Genomic DNA, 17072 nt, shown 5'->3' with positions numbered 1-17072 from the left:
ACAGCTGACTCGGAAGAAGTCGGAATCTCCTGGAAAGACAGCACGTGCAGGTATTCGTTATATGGGAGTTAGTGTGTCAAACGAAGTGATTTGCCGCTTTCACCTGGATGCGGTTCAGTTAGCAAGGCCTTCTCAGCTTCAGCTGTGGACTCAACTGAACGTTCACAATGCTAGCAACGTTACCAGCAAAAAGAGTAACGGGAGGACGGGCTTAATAAAGCTTCCCTCTGTCTTGCTTTGCGTTCCTCATATAGATCATTAGCTCTTAGTTAAATTCTGGTGCTACTCAGTCATTCTTAGATTTGGGTAAAGATACCAAGTTGACTGCTTTGTAATAGTGAATAAAATCTTGCTCACATTACAGTTTTCTGGGGTTTGTTTTTTGCCAAAAAGATAAATAACTTCATCTTTCTCAATGCATTAAAAATAAGAATATTTCATAGTTTTCAACTGTTTTTCATCAGAAGCACTTGAAATTAAAAATAGTTCCTCCCAGAAATGAGGACTGATACAGGGGGCTTAATTAAAATGAAGGAGAAATTCACTGAAATTGAGCATTATTGAAATGTACTTTATTTTATTTTTAAAATAAATTTATTTTATTTATTTATTTATTTTTGGCTGCGTTGGGTCTTCGTTGCTGCGCGCGGGCTTTCTCTAGTCGCGGCGAGCGGGGGCTACTCTTCTTTGTGGTGCGCAGGCTTCTCACTGCGGTGGCCTGTCTTGTCGTGGAGCACGGGCTGTAGGCGTGTGGGCTTCGGTAGTTGTGGCACGTGGGCTCTAGAGCGCAGGCTCAGTGGTTGTGGCTCACGGGCCTAGTTGCTCCGCGGCATGGGGGATCTTCCCGGACCAGGGCTCGAACCCGTGTCCCCTGCATCGGCAGGTGGATTCTTAACCACTGCGTCACCAGGGAAGTCCCTAAAATGTATTCTAAATGTAGTGCTTTTTAAATTTTTATTTGGGACATTAATTATATGACCCAAAACGAATAATTAGCTACTTGGATTTAACAAAAACCACATTGTGTAATTTTTTTTTCTTTTATTGCCGTTAATGTTTTAGGTAACCGGCTTTTAAATTTGTTCATAAAGAATGCTTGTTTCCCCGTGCTTCATGACATATTCACATATCTAATTTGTTCAATTTTATGGGCTACAGACCCTCTTTGGATGCCAGACTTTTCTTCCTATAAACAAGCTATCTTAAACTTACTTCTTAATGATTCCCCCACCCCCCCCACCCCTGCAGCATACTGAAATCTACAAGTGCTGTCAAAGTTCTGGTTGCCCTGCCCCACCTTCTGAGAGTCCCCGTATTTTCTCTTCCGAATTGAGAAACCCCGTGGCCATTGCTCTCACCGTCCTCCTGAGATGTGGCCAGAGTCGCTAGTCCCACTCTAGACCCCGTCCCTCCCAGGACCCCTGAAACCTGGGCTTACCCCCATCCCCAGAAGGGCCACTAGGGGAGTTTTGTCCCTGCTAAGCTGGAGAACAACAGCAGTTATAGCATCAATACTCAATATAAACAAAAGCAGAAGAGGGTGTCCCCAGAAAACAGCTCTTTACAGTGCACGTATGTTCACTCCTATTCACTAGAACTGTTCATCTGATTGGCACTTTGTCAACTGGATGCAAAAATTGGGGGGTGGGGCAGGGAAAAGAGAGCCTGATAGGCTGCATCAGATGTACTACGTGAGCTGTCAGAGAGAGGCCAGAGAGAAGTGCTTTACAGGTTTTTGGGGAGCTTCATTCACAAGTAATAGTTATTCCTTCCCGCTTTCCTTGATTTACCTCTCAAAAGAAACACCCGTTTAAGGGTTCAGTGCTGCGGCCGCCGTATGATTCACGGTCAAGATTTGTGCGTTTCTTCCTCCCACCAAAAATAAATGTCAGGAGCTTCATACTTCTTGGCAAGAGAAGGTAGGAAACTTGCTGAGGATCTAACATGTGGTAAGCACTACCCTGGCACGTTTAATGGGCACTTTCTTCATTTAATCCTGACAGCGACCAGATGCTATTATGCCCATTTCATAAACGGGAACATTCAGGCTGTGAGAGTGACTCTCCCAAACCGCGAGACAGAGACAGGAGTTGAACCCACATCTGTCTGAATCCCCAAACCCATGATCTTACCACTAGAGACTGTGGTGGTGACTGTCTCCATGCGTAATAGCTTCCAGGCAGCAGGGAGAGCTGGGAAGAGCCTTTGGCGTCACGTGGGCCAAGGCTTGAGTTCCAGCCTGTTTCCCGCTGGCTGCAAAATCTTTATCCGTAAAATGCACATAACAGTAATTCCTAACTCAGCGCGTTGTGGGGATTAAAGGAGATAATGCGTGCGAAGTATTTTGCACGGTACCTGACACATAAATTGGGAATATGCTTGCTTCCTTTGTACAGTGTCAGGTTTCCTGAACCTGGGCTCCTGGTAGAGTGACTCTAGGCGGGCCGAGTGCTGTAGATGTGTGGACTAGAGTGATGCTTGGCATCCCGAGTCCTTGCAGACAAAGCACCCTGTGCTGGCCTGTGTTGCCCGCACGCTTTACGGTGTGCCATCTCTCCCGCCAGCACGCAGTACAGCCCTGGAGATGGCGCCGCAGAGCCGGGACGTGCGGGGGAACGGGTGGGCGATGGCGCCACGTGTTTGTAGGTATTTCAACAAAATTAAGTTGAACTCTCTTGTGTTCTGAGGCGTCTCTTTCATCTCGGTTTCTCCGGGGTTTTACCATGCTTGTTTTAACCAGAGACCATCCTGGGAAACAGTCTGGACCCCAACTGGAACTTATTATTGGAAAGCCAAGTGGGAGGGAGAACAGGGTTGCCAACCAGTAAAACTGAAGATGGGTTTTTCAGTTTAATAAAATGAAAACCTAAACAAGCCCTAAAGGTTTTGGCTCTTTTGTGAACAAGACTTGGCAACACTTTCGCTCTGAGCCTGGAGCCAGGGGCTGCGTCAGGAGCCGGGGGCCCTCTCTCTCCACCTGCTCTGCGCTCCGACTTAGCCGCGGGCCCTCGGGTCCCCACAGATGGAATGAGGGGACCGTGCCCGAGCCAGCCAAGCGTCGGGCAGGAAGAACTTTGTTCAGAAGCAACGCCGCGGGCCCGGTTCGTGCCGGCGGAAACCAGGAAGTGTGCTGCTTGCAGCTCCCGCACGGTCACCTGCCCCGCGCTCCCGTGTCCTAACGCTGTGCGCGGGGCCACGCTGCGGAACGGTCTGACGGGGCGGGCTCAGGTGAGGGCGCGTGGTGCCACTGGGCCCCCAGCTGCCCCCCGCCGCCTGTGAGGGCAGCCGACACGCACCGGCGCCGTGCTCTGGAGGAGATGGAGGAGGACGCACACGGTGCTTTCTCCAGACAGAGACGTGGCCGCCTTTCTGGATTTGTCAGAACCCTGTGGACAGGAAGTGGGAAACTCAACTTGGAATATCTGCTTTTACCTTCCGGTGACTATCACCTTTTCATCAGTTCTCTAATAAGCGGGCTGTTGGAAAGAATCATTTCATGGTCATTGAAGTTTGGAGATACGACAAGCCATTGCTATTTCAAATTTTCTTTTTTCTTCTCCTTAGAATTCAGAGATAAAAATTACATTTTGGAGCTAATTCGGGCAGTTTTGTAGAGAATTTTCCCCCTTTTGAGGGGAGGATGAAGGAGAGGAAGGAAGGTCATTGCTTCACGTTGGAATGGGACGGACCTGGGTTGTGTGGATTTGGGCATGTAATTAGCTTCCTCAAGCCTCTTCTTGCCGCATCTGTAAAAGGGAACAATAATGTTGATTTGCAGAGTTTGCATAAGGATTCAATTAAGAGACCAGCACAGAGACTAGACCATAATAAGGACTCATTACCTCCTCGTTTTCCTTTAATCCACAGTTAGATCAAATTCTCACCAACTGTAAATGTCACTCTTCAAAATAATTGTTTAATATGCTTAACATATTAAAAACAGTCCACCTTTAAAATCCTAAGTATTTGCATCGTAGAACTGTGCAAAAATTTATTTTACTGACTGAGCCGTTTATGTTTTCAGTTTAAAAAAGTCCACGTTTAGTGCCTGAGAGTCCTGTGGGTCTCTCTAACTGTGTTATGGGTAATTCCACAGGATTTCCAGAAATGATGAATGTCAGTGGAAATTTCGACTTACCATTTAGTGCACAGTGCTATGAAATCTGTAATTTAGTAGGTGACAGGTGACGGGGTTTAGATCACACCATCTGGGAGAGGCCTTGTAAATGTGTCGTGGAATAAACCACTGTTGCAGCTACATGGCCAAGAAAGACTTCCCACAATCAGACGTCTCAGTGTTTTAAAAAACTTAATGGCATTTGCAGTTTCTCTAAACACTCCTATTGTTCAAACCTCTTTAAAAAGAAAAAAAAAAGAAAAACCCTGTAGTTATTATAGCATAACTGACCTTTATCGCAGACTGCCCTGTTCTATTTTAAAGAGCCAAATGTTGGGAGGAACAGTTCTCAGGACTTCGGTTGTCCTTCGGAGGTAATGAGCTGTGATGCTTCCCAGGGCTGAACCTTGGGGGGTAGTGATGAACTGCCTGTCAGACGATTCGATTACTTGCCTTATCATTAGCAGTTCTTATCACTAAGTAGGCAAGGAAAGTAAAAACCCGAGAGGCTCTCAAGGTGTCATCTGGACACAGTCATTTACATACGGACGCACACTTACCCATCACAGGTATCCCCACGGATACCCCTTTGCACAACGGATCCAAAAGGGAAACTTTCATTTTCCTTTTATTCGTTCAAAAAATATTTGTAAGTACCTCCTGTGTGCCAGGCCCAGAGAGTATTCAGTGGGAAATACACATTCATCTCACCCCGACCTGTACCTCCCCCGGTGGCTCCACCCCGAAGGCCACACTAAGACCAGTTTCTTTGGTTTCCTTTGAGAGGTAGTCTGTGTGTATACAGGAATAGATTTGTGTGTGTTTCTCAGTGCTTTTTTTTAAAAATCCAAGTGATGGCGTACGATAAACCTCACGTCTTGGAGAGTATTCCATATCAGTCTAACTCATTCTTCTTTTCCACTGTGGCATAGTATTCCGTTGTATGGTTGGGTGAGTATTGTATTAGTACCCTGTTGCTGGACGTTTTAGTAATTCCTAGGGGTTTTTTTCCCTCTATTTTTGTGGCCTCGCCGTCTTTCTCCTGCCTCGCTTTTCTTCCGAGGCGTCGTTTCGTTCGCTATCCCTGCATCATTAATGACCCTGGGAGGTGGGACTTGGCACCACCTTCGTGAAGACCCACCTTGTATGTCCTCCCCGACAGATGCGGGCAGGCGTGAGCAAGGTAGTTTCCTGTGCAAGGCCTTGTCTTTTCACCCCACAGATTTCTCGTGATTAGCTTGGGATTAGTGGTCATGAGGCCAGCTGATACACTCTTCTACGCCAGCACCCGCTTCTCCGAATTGCAGGGAACCTGAGGAGGATCACTCTGTGTGGCAGGCCCCATACCTGCCACCCAGGGCTCTGTGGTCTCAGGCCACCGGGCTGCTCACCGATCAGTGCTCTCTGTTGCGGGACAGCTGGTTACCCTGAAGAGTTTCCTGTGCTCCTGGACCACAGTCGGCCTCCTTTTCTTTTGACGCTGCCATTGCTCTTCGTGTCTGATTTTATTTCCACTGTAATGGAAGAACTCTTTTTTTTTTTTTAATTTATTTATTCATTTATTTTTGGCTGCGTTGGGTCTTCATTGCTGCGCGCGGGCTTTCTCTAGTTGCGGCGAGCGGGGGCTGCTCTTCGTTGCGGTGTACGGACTTCTCGTTGCGGTGGCTTCTCTTGTTGCAGAGCGCGGGCTCTAGGCGCGCGGGCTTCGATAGTCGTGGCTCACGGGCTCAGTAGCTGTGGCTTGTGGGCTCTAGAGCACAAGCTCAGTAGTTGTGGCGCACAGGCTGAGTTGCTCCGCGGCACGTGGGCTCTTCCCGGACCGGGGCTTGAACCCGTGTCCTCCGCATTGGCAGGCGGACTCTCAACCACCGCGCCACCAGGGAAGCCCTGGAGGAACTCTTGAAGATCAGTTGAAGCACATCCACTTTATACGTATCATAATTAGCTCCCTCCCTCCCCTTTGGAATGGCTCAATAAAGATAGCTGGTTTCATTGCTGGAAACCTTAACTGTCAGAAGGTTGCTTTCTTACACTTGGTCATAAAACCTAGGAAGCCCCTTCCCAGCTGGAGTCTTCCGGGACTTCGACGTGACCTTGACCACCGGTCGTCGCTTCAGCTGCATCTTCTATTCTTTGTTATTTCTTCTCCTCGTCGTGCTGACATTGCCATTCTCTGCCTCTGAGGGTCAGTTTTCTGTTTCTAGCTGTTCCTCCTCTCTTCACTCTAATCCCCGTCTTTTTCCCTCCTCGCATGTCTGTTTTCTTTAAAGCGATGTCTACTCCAGAGCTTGCTTGTTTCTGCCACTATTTGTGGGCTTCGCATCCCAACAGCATCACTTACCGTCTCTCTTGTTAGTTCCTCAGGTGGTTCGTCAGTTGGCCTCGCCTCTCCCCTTTATCTTAAAAGGTTTTGTTGTTGTTTGGTTTGGTTTTACGTTTGTTTGTTTGTTTGTTTTGTTTTCAAATCATGGTGCAAACCCATTTCCTTATGCTGGCAGTGGGCAAATTTTCAAAGCAACTTGGCATTGTTCAAGTTTGCTTTTAAGTTATGTTCTTTCTTTTTTCTTTCTTTCAGCCACTGGTCACTTTATCACAAATACCACTTACAAATTCAACAAACAATTATCAGATTTCTGAGCCCATGCCTAACCCTGTTCCAGGCCCTGAAGAGGCAGGTAGACTCCCCTCACTCAAGGAATTCACTCCAGGGGCGGAGGGCTGCGGACCATAATGAAGTCCGTGAGCGCGTGTGCGGGAGAAGATTAAAACAGGAAGTGGGGGCAGGGAGCTCAGAATGGGGTACAGGTTACTGAGGCGCTCAGGGAAGAGTTCATCACGAAGAGGCCGTTTGAACAAAACTTGAAGGGAATGCTGCAGCAAGTACCGGGGGTCACCTAGGGAAGCAGTCAGGGCGGTGAGAGTGCAGGCAAGGACCAGCCACGGGGGAGGGGAGGGCGTGCGGGGGGCGGGGGGCAGTTGGCTCGCCTGGAGGCAGTGCGGGTCAGAGGGCTCCCGGGAGCCGAGGGCACCAGGCCCTGGAGGCCCCTGCGAGGACTTGGGCCCTGGCCCGGGGACGAAGAGCCGACTACACAGACTCGAGCAAGACAAGTGACGTGTCTCGTGCTGCGATGCGTTATCGTCACATACTCTTTCAAGAGGACTTGAGACTAATTAAGGCCAGCATAGCCTTTCTTCCAGCTCTTCTCGCTATAAATATTGTGTGCTCCATCACTTAGGAGTACGGCCTAGACAGAATCACCCAATGTTTCTTCTTTTTTCCCTCCCTCACCCCTGGCAGGTTGTGTAGATGCAAAGAGCATTGTGATTGTTAGTGGAATGATTTAATAAGCCTTGTCCCTAGGCAACCAGAAGCTTTCAATAATTTTAAGCTCTCCGCAGACTGTTACCAGTTCTGATTTAGTATATTTATCAATACTTACAACCTACGTCAGTACTTCTTCCAGAAAGATGAGATGAGGCTTAACATGAAAGACGTCTGAACTTAAAGGCTGGGAAAATAGAAGTAAAAAATGAATTAAATTATGCAGGAAGGTGAAGCAAATGTAGCATATCAATTTGGGTGACTGTTGTGAGGTGATCGACCAGTCAGTTTACCCATGAACTTCATAGTAGCAAAGCCAAAAAGGAAAACAACAGATTACATAATTATCCTTGTCTGATTTCCCTAGACCGTAACACGAGTCTTTTTCCTTCTTCCTCTAATGTAAGCTACCAAGATAAGTTGGTCAGTCAGTATATATTTCAACCTTATTCCTACTGTGCTACTTATTTGTTTACTTGCAGAGTGTCATTTTTGCTGAAAAAATCAGTTTTCTGCTAAAATTGCCAGTTCACTAACTGTAGACATGAAAATCAAGGTTGATTTTTTTTTTTTTTACTGTTTATTTGTCTGCTTTACCAGATTGCCAGCTACCTAAGGCAGAAATTGTATCCATTCATCTTTATATCCTTGGTGGCCCCTAAAGAAATAGTTCTTCAATCCTCTTCCTATGACTCCAGAATCTAACAGGCTCTGAAAACAGAAAATGTTATCAAACGTTGGGTACCAAAACTCATTCAGAGGCAAAGCTTGAACTGAAATAAGACACTTTAAAAATCTTCATTTTTTTCCTCTTGTGAATACTCATGTTTTACTACAGAAGTGGTACTGGTTTTAACTAGGGGTATTCTGCAGACTCTGCTGGGTGTTATGTAACATTTGTGTGAGCATCTTATTACTCTTCTAAAATTTGAAAGTGTAAATTCCAAAATACATCTGGACGCAGTGGTTTCAGAAGAGGAGTCACAGGCCTGCCATATCCAATGTCTAGAATAGTGTAGGTGCCTGGTAAACACGAGTTGAAGTGAAGTTTGACTAATACGAGGTGCTTAGAAATGGGAAGCTCTTCTGCAGCCAGGCCTTAGGAGCTTGAGGCCTCAGGGGATAAACTCAATGAATCAGCCCTTAGAAGCGTCGAAATGTTTCCTTAATTGTTCCCCAGAGCAGTAATCACTGCTCTTCCGTCAGCCTAATAAATCTCAGGAATATGAAGTGTTAGTCTGTCAGTTAAAATTGTTCCTCTTGGTGTCCTGGAAGGGGCTTTTTGTGTGATTCATGTATTTTTTATGTTGTCTCTGTATCTTATCACTGTGTATCTTTTTGTTTTTCTTCCAACATGTTTGTAAGGGGTCACGTCAGCTTTTTTAATACTGGTGATTTAATTGCAAAAGCACACATAAACAGTTTGGAAGGTACGAGAAGAAATCCACAAGTCACACGGGAAAACAGCCACCAAGCCAGCATTCAGGCTGGAATTCATCCACTGTGCAGAACAAATTGCGCTGCCAGTGGGTCAAACTGTGTATCCTGAAATTGAGTGAAAAAGAAGTTTGATACAAGAAACATTTGTTTCCTACCAGAGATACAGTGGGAACTAGCAAGGCAGATCCAATACGGGTTTCACGCTCACAGAGCTTAATAGGGAAAGCAAGACATTTATATGAAAGAAATAGAGTACACGGCAGAACATGCCAGAGGGCGTGCAGCCCGGGAGCTCGGGGGAGGGGTGGGGTCGCCCTGGCGGAATTAGGCCAGTGGAGAGGACGGACGTGTGGACTACAAGGAGGGGGAAGCCCCAGCTCTCAGGAAGCTCTGTGTTTAGCCGTAGAGATGCATAAACAGATAAGTTACCGTGGGAAGTGGTGAATGTTATCACTGGGGCCGTGGAACCGCGGAGGACAGTCATCAGTCCCTGGGAAGGTGGGCAGGAGCTGACCTTCAGGCTGGGTCTTGAGGAACACGGGGTTTGCCCCCAAGGGCAGGGCTGGGTCTAGGGATCTGCGTCCAGGCAGAGGGAATGGTAAGATGCTTATGTGACACCAGCGTGACTTTTTATACTGCATTGTCCTTGCAGGTGAATCAAACAGCCCTCCTGGAACGATTCAGGGTGGGAAGGGTCTGCAGGGTAAGAGTCAGTTTAGAACCATCGCTCCAAAACTTGCGCCCCAAGTCCTGGCGCCCCGAGTGCCCACGGGCCCGGCGCCCTCCCTCTCTGACCACGCGCATCCAGGCCCCTGCCTCGGCTCGAAGGCCCTGGGGATGCCCCCCCAGAATTACGCGCTGATGCAGGTGGCCGGCCAGGAAGGGACCTTCTCTCTCGTCGCTCTGCCACACGTCGCCTCGGCTCAGCCACTCCAGAAACCCAGGCTGCCTCTGCCCAAGAACCTGAAGCTGCCCATCCCCCGGTACCAACGCCCAGGACACAGCAGAGGAGCCAGAAAGAAACCGGGGCTCAGCTCCTCCGACAGGGGCTGTAGCCAAGCTCCCGCCCAAACCCAAGCGGCCCCGCCCCTGCCTGAGCATCCCGGGGCCCCGCACGAGCCCGGCCCACCCACGCCGGCGCTGGCACCCGGCCAGGCCCCGGCCTCGCCGGCCGGTGGGGGTGGCCATGGAGACCCTGGGCCCCCAGGGACCAGCGACCACGGCGCGCGCGGCCCTCCCGCCGCCCCAGCGCTGTGCACACCGGAGGACCCCTCTGCCGAGCGGGGCCCCCCGAAGAGTTCGGGGAGGGCGGACGTTGCAGGCAAGAAGCCCTCCGGGAAGGCTGCCGTGGCCAGGGGAGGACTTGGAGGACAGGTCGCCCTTGCCGGAGCCGCGGCCCGTGTGTCGCCAGGCGTTACTGGAAACGCGGTTCAGGTGGTCTCTTCCATCCCCAGAGGCAAACTGCCCATCCTGCCCTACTCGAGAGCGAGGGCGTCGCAAGTTTACAGAGGCGGAGCAGCTGTGAACGTTGCCGATGTTTCTCTCCCGGGGCTCAGGGCAGCCGGTGATGAGACCTCTTCCGTCCCGGAAGGCTTCTGTTCGGCCCCCCAGGTGGCCGACAGGGGACCTGCCCCGCAGGCGTCGAGGCAGAGCCCCTGCGACAGGGCCTGCTGTCCGGCCACCAAAGCCGACCTCAACCACAAAACAAAACCGAACGGCGGGGCAGCCAAGAGAAGAGGAAGAAAACGGAAGGTCCCGGATGACCTTCCGACATTTCAGGGTAAAAGGAGGAAATGTGCCATTAGTAAGTGTAAAGATGGCAAAGAAAGAGCCAAAGCCGACCCCCAAGAACCCAGGGACCAAAAACCTGGGGCCGTGAAGAAATACCGTAGCATCATGCCCAAACCTGTCCTGGTCCTGCCGGCCCTGGCTCCCCTGGCCTCGCCCGCGGCCACGTTACAGCCCCCCGCGCCCGGCAGCCGGGGGCGCGCGTCGTTCAATCGCTCCCTCGCCGCCCCCAAGCATCCGGGCTGCAGGCAGGACGACGGCCCCTCCCCGAAGCCCGGCTCGGCCTTCAGAAATGGGCTCTCCGGCCTCAAGAAGCCTTGGCACGGATGCCCCGTGTGCGAGCACGCCTTCCAGCCCAAGCAGCACCTCCGCGAGCGCGCCAGCACGCACGGCGACAGCCGGCCCTACAGCTGCCGGCTCTGCCGCAAAGCCTACGTGCGGCCGGGCAGCCTGAGCGCACACGTGCGGCTGCATCACGGCGACTCCCGGCCCAGGAGGCTCGTGTGCTGCGAACTCTGCGCGAAGGTGTTCGGCCACGTCAGAGTCTACCTCGGCCACCTGAAGGGGGTGCACGGGGTGGCCGTCTGCACCGAGCCCTCCCCCTGCGGGCCGCAGCCGCAGCCGCAGCCGGGGGACCTGCTGAGGACCGGGGAGCAGACTGCCCGAGGGGTGGAAGGACCGGCGGACCCACGTCAGAGTCTACCTCGGCCACCTGAAGGGGGTGCACGGGGTGGCCGTCTGCACCGAGCCCTCCCCCTGCGGGCCGCAGCCGCAGCCGGGGGACCTGCTGAGGACCGGGGAGCAGACTGCCCGAGGGGTGGAAGGACCGGCGGACAGGTGAGTGCGGGGTTGGTCCGGATTTGAGGTCAGGGCCAGATTCCACGTGCAGCGAGGTGGGCTCGGAAGACCCTCCCTCAGGTTAAGATTGCATAAGGGAGCTGCCACCGCTTCCCCCTGTTCTGTGAGGAGTGGCCACATCCCTCTCTGATCTCTGATCATTAGTGATTGTTGATGCCTCTGCCTTCCACGAGCCAGGACACGGAGGTCCCTCTGAGGGACGCTGGGGACAACTGGCAAGAGATTAATTTTGCATCTGGAATATGAAAGAGTAACTTAGTGTCTCTAGTTCTGGTGCTCCCGAGGAGTAGTCTCCCCCAAAGTCCTGGCCGCAGAGTGCATACCCAAAAAGCACCATCTGGCCCAGAATACGGCGTGCCAGGGCCGGGGACTCAGCGCGGCTCTGCTGCACGGACCAGCCCTCAGGAGCAGGCCTGACCCTCAGCGCTTGCCCTCTTTCCCCATCAGGCTGCGTTAACTGTCTCCTGTGTCCTTGTCCGTGCAGCGCTGCTTCCCAGCACCGTAAACGAACCAGCTGAGTAATTTGAAAGCTGTAAAGTAATCTGAAAAGCCTTTCAAATTCAAAAGTAATTTGAAAGCCTTCCTGGATGGACGAGGTCTGGTCACCGGCCAGGCGGGTCTGAGAGTTGTGAGTAAGCCAGGGAAACGCCCTGGGTCTGTCCGCCTTGCTTCAGGTGATGGGGCGGAGGTTGCGCTGAAGTGAATGCTGCTCAGCTCATTTTCCAGCGCTTCAGATCCTCGGCCCCTGACCGTTCCCAGTTGTCCTAATGGTTCTAAATCCTTTCTGTTCAATTTCAGCTTGGTCTGTCGGATTCATTAAAAATAAGTTACGCCTGTCCTGTTTCCTCCCGGCTTTTCTGGGGTTTCTCTGTCTCCTTAGGCATTTCTGTCCCTTTTCCTAAGGTACACAGCAGCCTCCCCAAAGAAACCTCACTTCTTAATTGTTGAACGGAGTCCATGCTGAGTTTTAGCTAAGGTGTCCAGACTGCGCTGGGTGCTCGGGGAGAGGGAGGGCCCTGGGGGGCGGGGCCGACAGTCGCCTCAGCTGGACGCAGCGAGTTCCTGCCACGCACGCTCTCCTGGTGCCCGCACCTGTCGCCATGGTAACCAAAGAACAGGTGGCTCCCGGGGGGGCCTCTTTCCGAAGTGGACCCTGCCTGCGTGGGAAGTGTGAGGCCCCAGGCAGGGCTGACCTTGGCCTTCCCCGCAGCCTCTGCCTCCCTCACGCTCTCTGCTTGCGCCTCCTTCGGCCCCTCCTGGGTGCGTGTGTCTGAGATCCCGAAGGCCAGGAGCTGTAAGGAGAAGTTCCGGTTGTGTTCTTGCATGAGCTCTGATACAGACTCTTTCCCCCCTTTCCAGGGAGACCAAGTCCAGCCTGGAAGAAGACCTTCCAAACCAGGCTGATGAGGTCAAATTCCAGGTCAGATGTGGCCGCCGTCAGATCGCTGCCCCGTCTTCTGCTGAAATCAAGTTCCACCTGCTTTACGCTCATGGCGAGGAAATCCAGGGCCAGTTGCAAGAGGAGACCTCACCCTCCCCGGGAAGCAGGGGAGCTCAGGGAGAACTGGTTCAACAGGCTGCTCCTTTCTGGAAACATCCTGAGAGAAGAAAGCAGCTTAAGCACCGTCCCTTGGACGGGGAACTCTGTGCAGTCCCCAGATTGAAAAAGCAACTCTACCTCCGTCATCAGAATGATGTGGAGATACTGGCGAAACATGAAGGAGCCCAGCCAGGACCCAGTGAGCCCGGAGGACACCCCCAGGGCCCCGAGGGTCCCGGCCCCGACGCGGCCCTCTGCCTGCCCCGGCCTGGCTTTAACTGCGTCCTTTGTGCACAGACGCTGGGAAGGAAGGAAGAGCTGCTCCTGCACTGGGGAGAGCAGCACAGGTGCGAGGACCCTCCGAAACTCTGGCCGATTCTCAGCGCGCTCTCCAGCCAGGGGGCCCTCGAACCTCCAGCGAACCGGAAATGAGGCGGGGAGCCGAGGGGTGAGGGGGCGTTTTCTCTCCGCTTCCTCCGTTCCACGGTGGCGCTTAGCACCAAAACTCCAACAGGTGAGGGTCAGCGTTAACGAGCAGAAGTGAGTTTGTACAGTTTTATTTTATTAGGAAATATGTATGTACATATGCCCTTGATGCATATTTTTCTGACATAATGCAGTTTTGTTTTAAAATTCTATGTCCTGTTAGTATCTGAGACTTTATTTCAGATTCAATAAAAAGATAAATTTGCAGATTGAAATGTAGAGTATTATAGGCTATTCTTCAAGTACAGTTTTTAGTAAAAACACGTGCGTTTGAGTTATTTCCTGTCTGTGTGCGTGTATGTGTCCTTTTGTTCACGTTTCCTGTTTAAGTAGGTCAACAACGTGGTAAATGTCCAGGTGACAAAATCACTTGTCTCAACCCTGGCATATTGTTGATCTTCATCGGATTCTCCAGTTTATTTGAATATGCCGTAGAGCGGCATGTTAAATAAGGTTCTCATCTGTCATAATTGAAACTTTGATTTTTTTAAAAATTCATTTGCTTTATTTTTTATTTTATTTTATTTTTTGCGGTACGCGGGCCTCTCTCTGTTGTGGCCTCTCCCGTTGCGGAGCACAGGCTCCGGACGCGCAGGCTCAGCGGCCACGGCTCACGGGCCCAGCCGCTCGCTCCGCGGCACGTGGGATCCTCCCGGACCGGGCCGCGAACGCGCGTCCCCTGCATCGGCAGGCGGACTCTCAACCGCTGCGCCGCCAGGGAAGCCCTGATTCATTTTCTTAAATGCACACATTCCATTGGAGCTTAGATGCTGTCTTACACCTGTAGTGCTTCCCTGTCAAAGTAATCAACCATTTCTTAGTACTTCAGCTAATAGAAAAGGCACTTTTTTGTTAAAAAGTTATTTTCAGAAAGTCTTTTGAACCAGAAAATTTACAACCTGGAGAGTGAACTGGGTAGTTCAGCCCAGATGTCAGGTGTCTGAGCGGCCTTTCCTCTTCCCCGGTAACTTCAGAGGGCTGTCACTGGCTGATCAAGTTTAGATGCAACTGTGCCTTTCAAGCCCGGGTCCTCTTTGAAAGTCAGGAGTAAATGATTGCCTGTTAAATTCTTGGGAAGTTACCTCGAATCAGAAATGTTGCCATTTGAAGTTTCTGGCCATCCTGGCTGCAAAATCGTTTTCTCGGAATGGGGGAGTCTGAACGCTTCAAGCCGCTCGGATCCCGGGCTTGGGTTGAAAGCGCCGTGCGCGTGGCCAGCCCTGTTCCTGAAGCTGGGCCCGGGCATTGTCAGAACAGTTTTCTGTGTTAAAGGAAGTTACCTAAACGGAGGAAGACCTAAATTCTAACTGATGAGCTAGCGGGTCTTAAATAATCTTTTCGAATGTCTCGTTTTAAAACCAAGTGTTCATAAGTACAGTTTGGTTCAAATAGCACAAAAAAGGGAAAACTCAATCCTTGGCTTTTTTGCAAATAGTTTTATAAATTTGAGAATAAGAAGGTAGGGATAGAAATCTCGGAAAGATTTCTGCTGTGGTTCATCAATCGATCACGCTGCACCCAATCTCAGAGAGATACTATCAGACCTCCACTGTGTGAATATTTTTAGAACTCGGCTAGTCACGGGACAGCTTTACCATTCAGCGCGGCATCTAGTTTGTTTTTGGGAGAGTGGTCTCGAAGACACTCACAAATGAGATCTACCACGAATACTACTTGAGTTCAAACCATGAAACTTGACTTAAACTCCAAAGTGGTTCTTGGACCCCTCTGTCTTCAGATGCTAAGCAGTATTTCCGAAACACTGGCCAAGAAGGCCTCGGGCAGAGCAGCGGGTCCGGTTGGAGACAAAGGTGCGGGGGACAGAGTGCACCCAGCCCGCGTAAAGGAGAGCCCGAAGTCCCCTAGGTGGTGAGGACTCTCCCCCGTGGCCCGTGTTTAATCCCATATTCTTGCAGTGAGAACAAGACACCGAGGGCTCAGTTAGCCTCTGGAAAGAAATAGAGGGTTAGGATGGGCCAAGAGCAAAGCTGGGGAGATGCAGTGGGCTCTTCACGAAGCGCTCCGCCTGGGTCCCCTTCTCCTCAGGACGCTCCCTGCGTTTCGCCAGGAGCAGCCCAGTGCCACCTAGGTCAGGGAGTTTCTGGTCCTTAACGACGGCTCTGCTTCAGTGGGAATTCTGCGAAGAGGGACTGACTGGGGAGGTAGGATGAAAGGGAATCATTCAGCTAAAGAGCTCCGGGAACAGCTCAAGTTGATTCCCCGGGGGGTCTTGACTGACAATTCTGTGGACGTCTGTGGGTGCAGACGTCCCAGCCTACGTAGGTGACCCACAGGCAGTGACGTGTACAAGGAGGTGCTGTGAGGCTTACTGCCCATGAGTTATCTTTCGAGGCTCCATTGTCCCACCGGTAAGATGGGAGCCGTGACCCCCCCCCACAAGGCATCTGTTGTGAACGGTCGGTGCCACACAAATAGAGCGTTGGGCACACGCGGGCCACGGAGTAACTGGTGGCTGTTATTTATTATACCTTTGGGCAGACTTGCAAGAAGAGGTGTGGGATGCCGTAGAAGGGTAATTTAAAACAGCTCAGGTCGGCCTCATGGCCAGAATTCAAGGATAAAACCTCTATGGAGAGCCACAGACATTTGCATCTTTGCATAAAAAGTGTATTTTAATTTTTAAATAAACTGGGATTGGGATCACATGGAGGTTCGGTGTCTATTTAATCAATACAGGAGGTAAAATTCACTAGATGGTTTCCGTTCTGAGCTCCACTTTGGGCCGCGAATTCCTCCCCGTGGCTGCCCTCCGCGGCCTCCTCTGGCCCTGGTCACGGCGCCCGCCCCAGTGACCTGATCCTCACGGCGGGCCTGCCTGTTTCCCACACTGGACCATAAGCCTCTTGAGGGCAGGGACTGTGTCTTTGCTCAGCACGTAGCCCCAGAGGATCCAGCCCCTGACAAGGAACAGTGTACAATACTTGTTGAAAAAATAGATATGTGAGCAAAAAACAAATAAAATTGTCCCTTTCCCTTCCCTTTCTATGAATAACTCCAGCTTCAGGAGCTCCCCACCTGAGAGCTAGGAAGGCACGGAGGCAAATTTGTTCTTCAATGCAGCACGTCCATTTCACTTCATGTCTTTTGCTTCTCGGCAAGTTGTCCCAGAGCCAGAAAAATGAGGGGTTTTTTTGGTTTTTTCTTTTTTTTTCTTTTGGCCCTAAATTATTTCTGAAAGTCACAGCATTTTAGATTTGTATTGTTTCATTAGCTGTTGCTTTTGTTCATGACCCCTTTTGTTTCTCTCTCTTTCTCTGGACCTCTTCCTGCTCGAGCTTGACTGTCCCTCTCATATGGAAAGCTGTCTGTTCATCAGCACGCCGTAAATAACCCAACCTGCGTGCATTCCACTGTCTTCCCTGGCTCCATGCTCCTTCCCACCCCCCAGCTGCCCCGCTCCAGTTTTCTGTGGCCCCGGTGACATGATCGTGGGCAATAAATGCTCAGCTTCGTTTCTATACTGGAATTCTCAGATCTGGACCGGTTGGCTCCATTCAAGC

General features: G+C 51.1%; 1 protein-coding gene across 23 annotated transcripts in view; it reads left to right on the top strand.

Annotated features, from left to right (window-relative positions):
* Positions 1 to 17072, top strand: part of ZNF438 (zinc finger protein 438) — a 222298-nt gene that overhangs the window by 169303 nt on the left and 35923 nt on the right. Inside the window, exons 6-9 of one of the 23 annotated variants that reach the window (XM_028495239.2) lie at positions 5 to 50; positions 9532 to 11274; positions 11435 to 11504; positions 12885 to 13734. The exons of 21 other annotated variants lie outside the window; for them this stretch is intronic. In XM_028495239.2, the coding sequence (XP_028351040.1) occupies positions 5 to 50; positions 9532 to 11274; positions 11435 to 11504; positions 12885 to 13497 (2472 nt within the window). In that variant the 3' untranslated portion in view covers positions 13498 to 13734. One more of the 23 variants, XR_003681754.2, reaches the window with a different exon arrangement.

Source organism: Physeter macrocephalus, chromosome 11 (assembly GCF_002837175.3).
Source record: "Physeter macrocephalus isolate SW-GA chromosome 11, ASM283717v5, whole genome shotgun sequence".
Lineage (NCBI taxonomy): Eukaryota > Metazoa > Chordata > Mammalia > Artiodactyla > Physeteridae > Physeter > Physeter macrocephalus.
The sequence above is the reverse complement of the archived record's forward strand: the minus strand, read 5'-3'. Positions and strand labels throughout refer to the sequence as shown.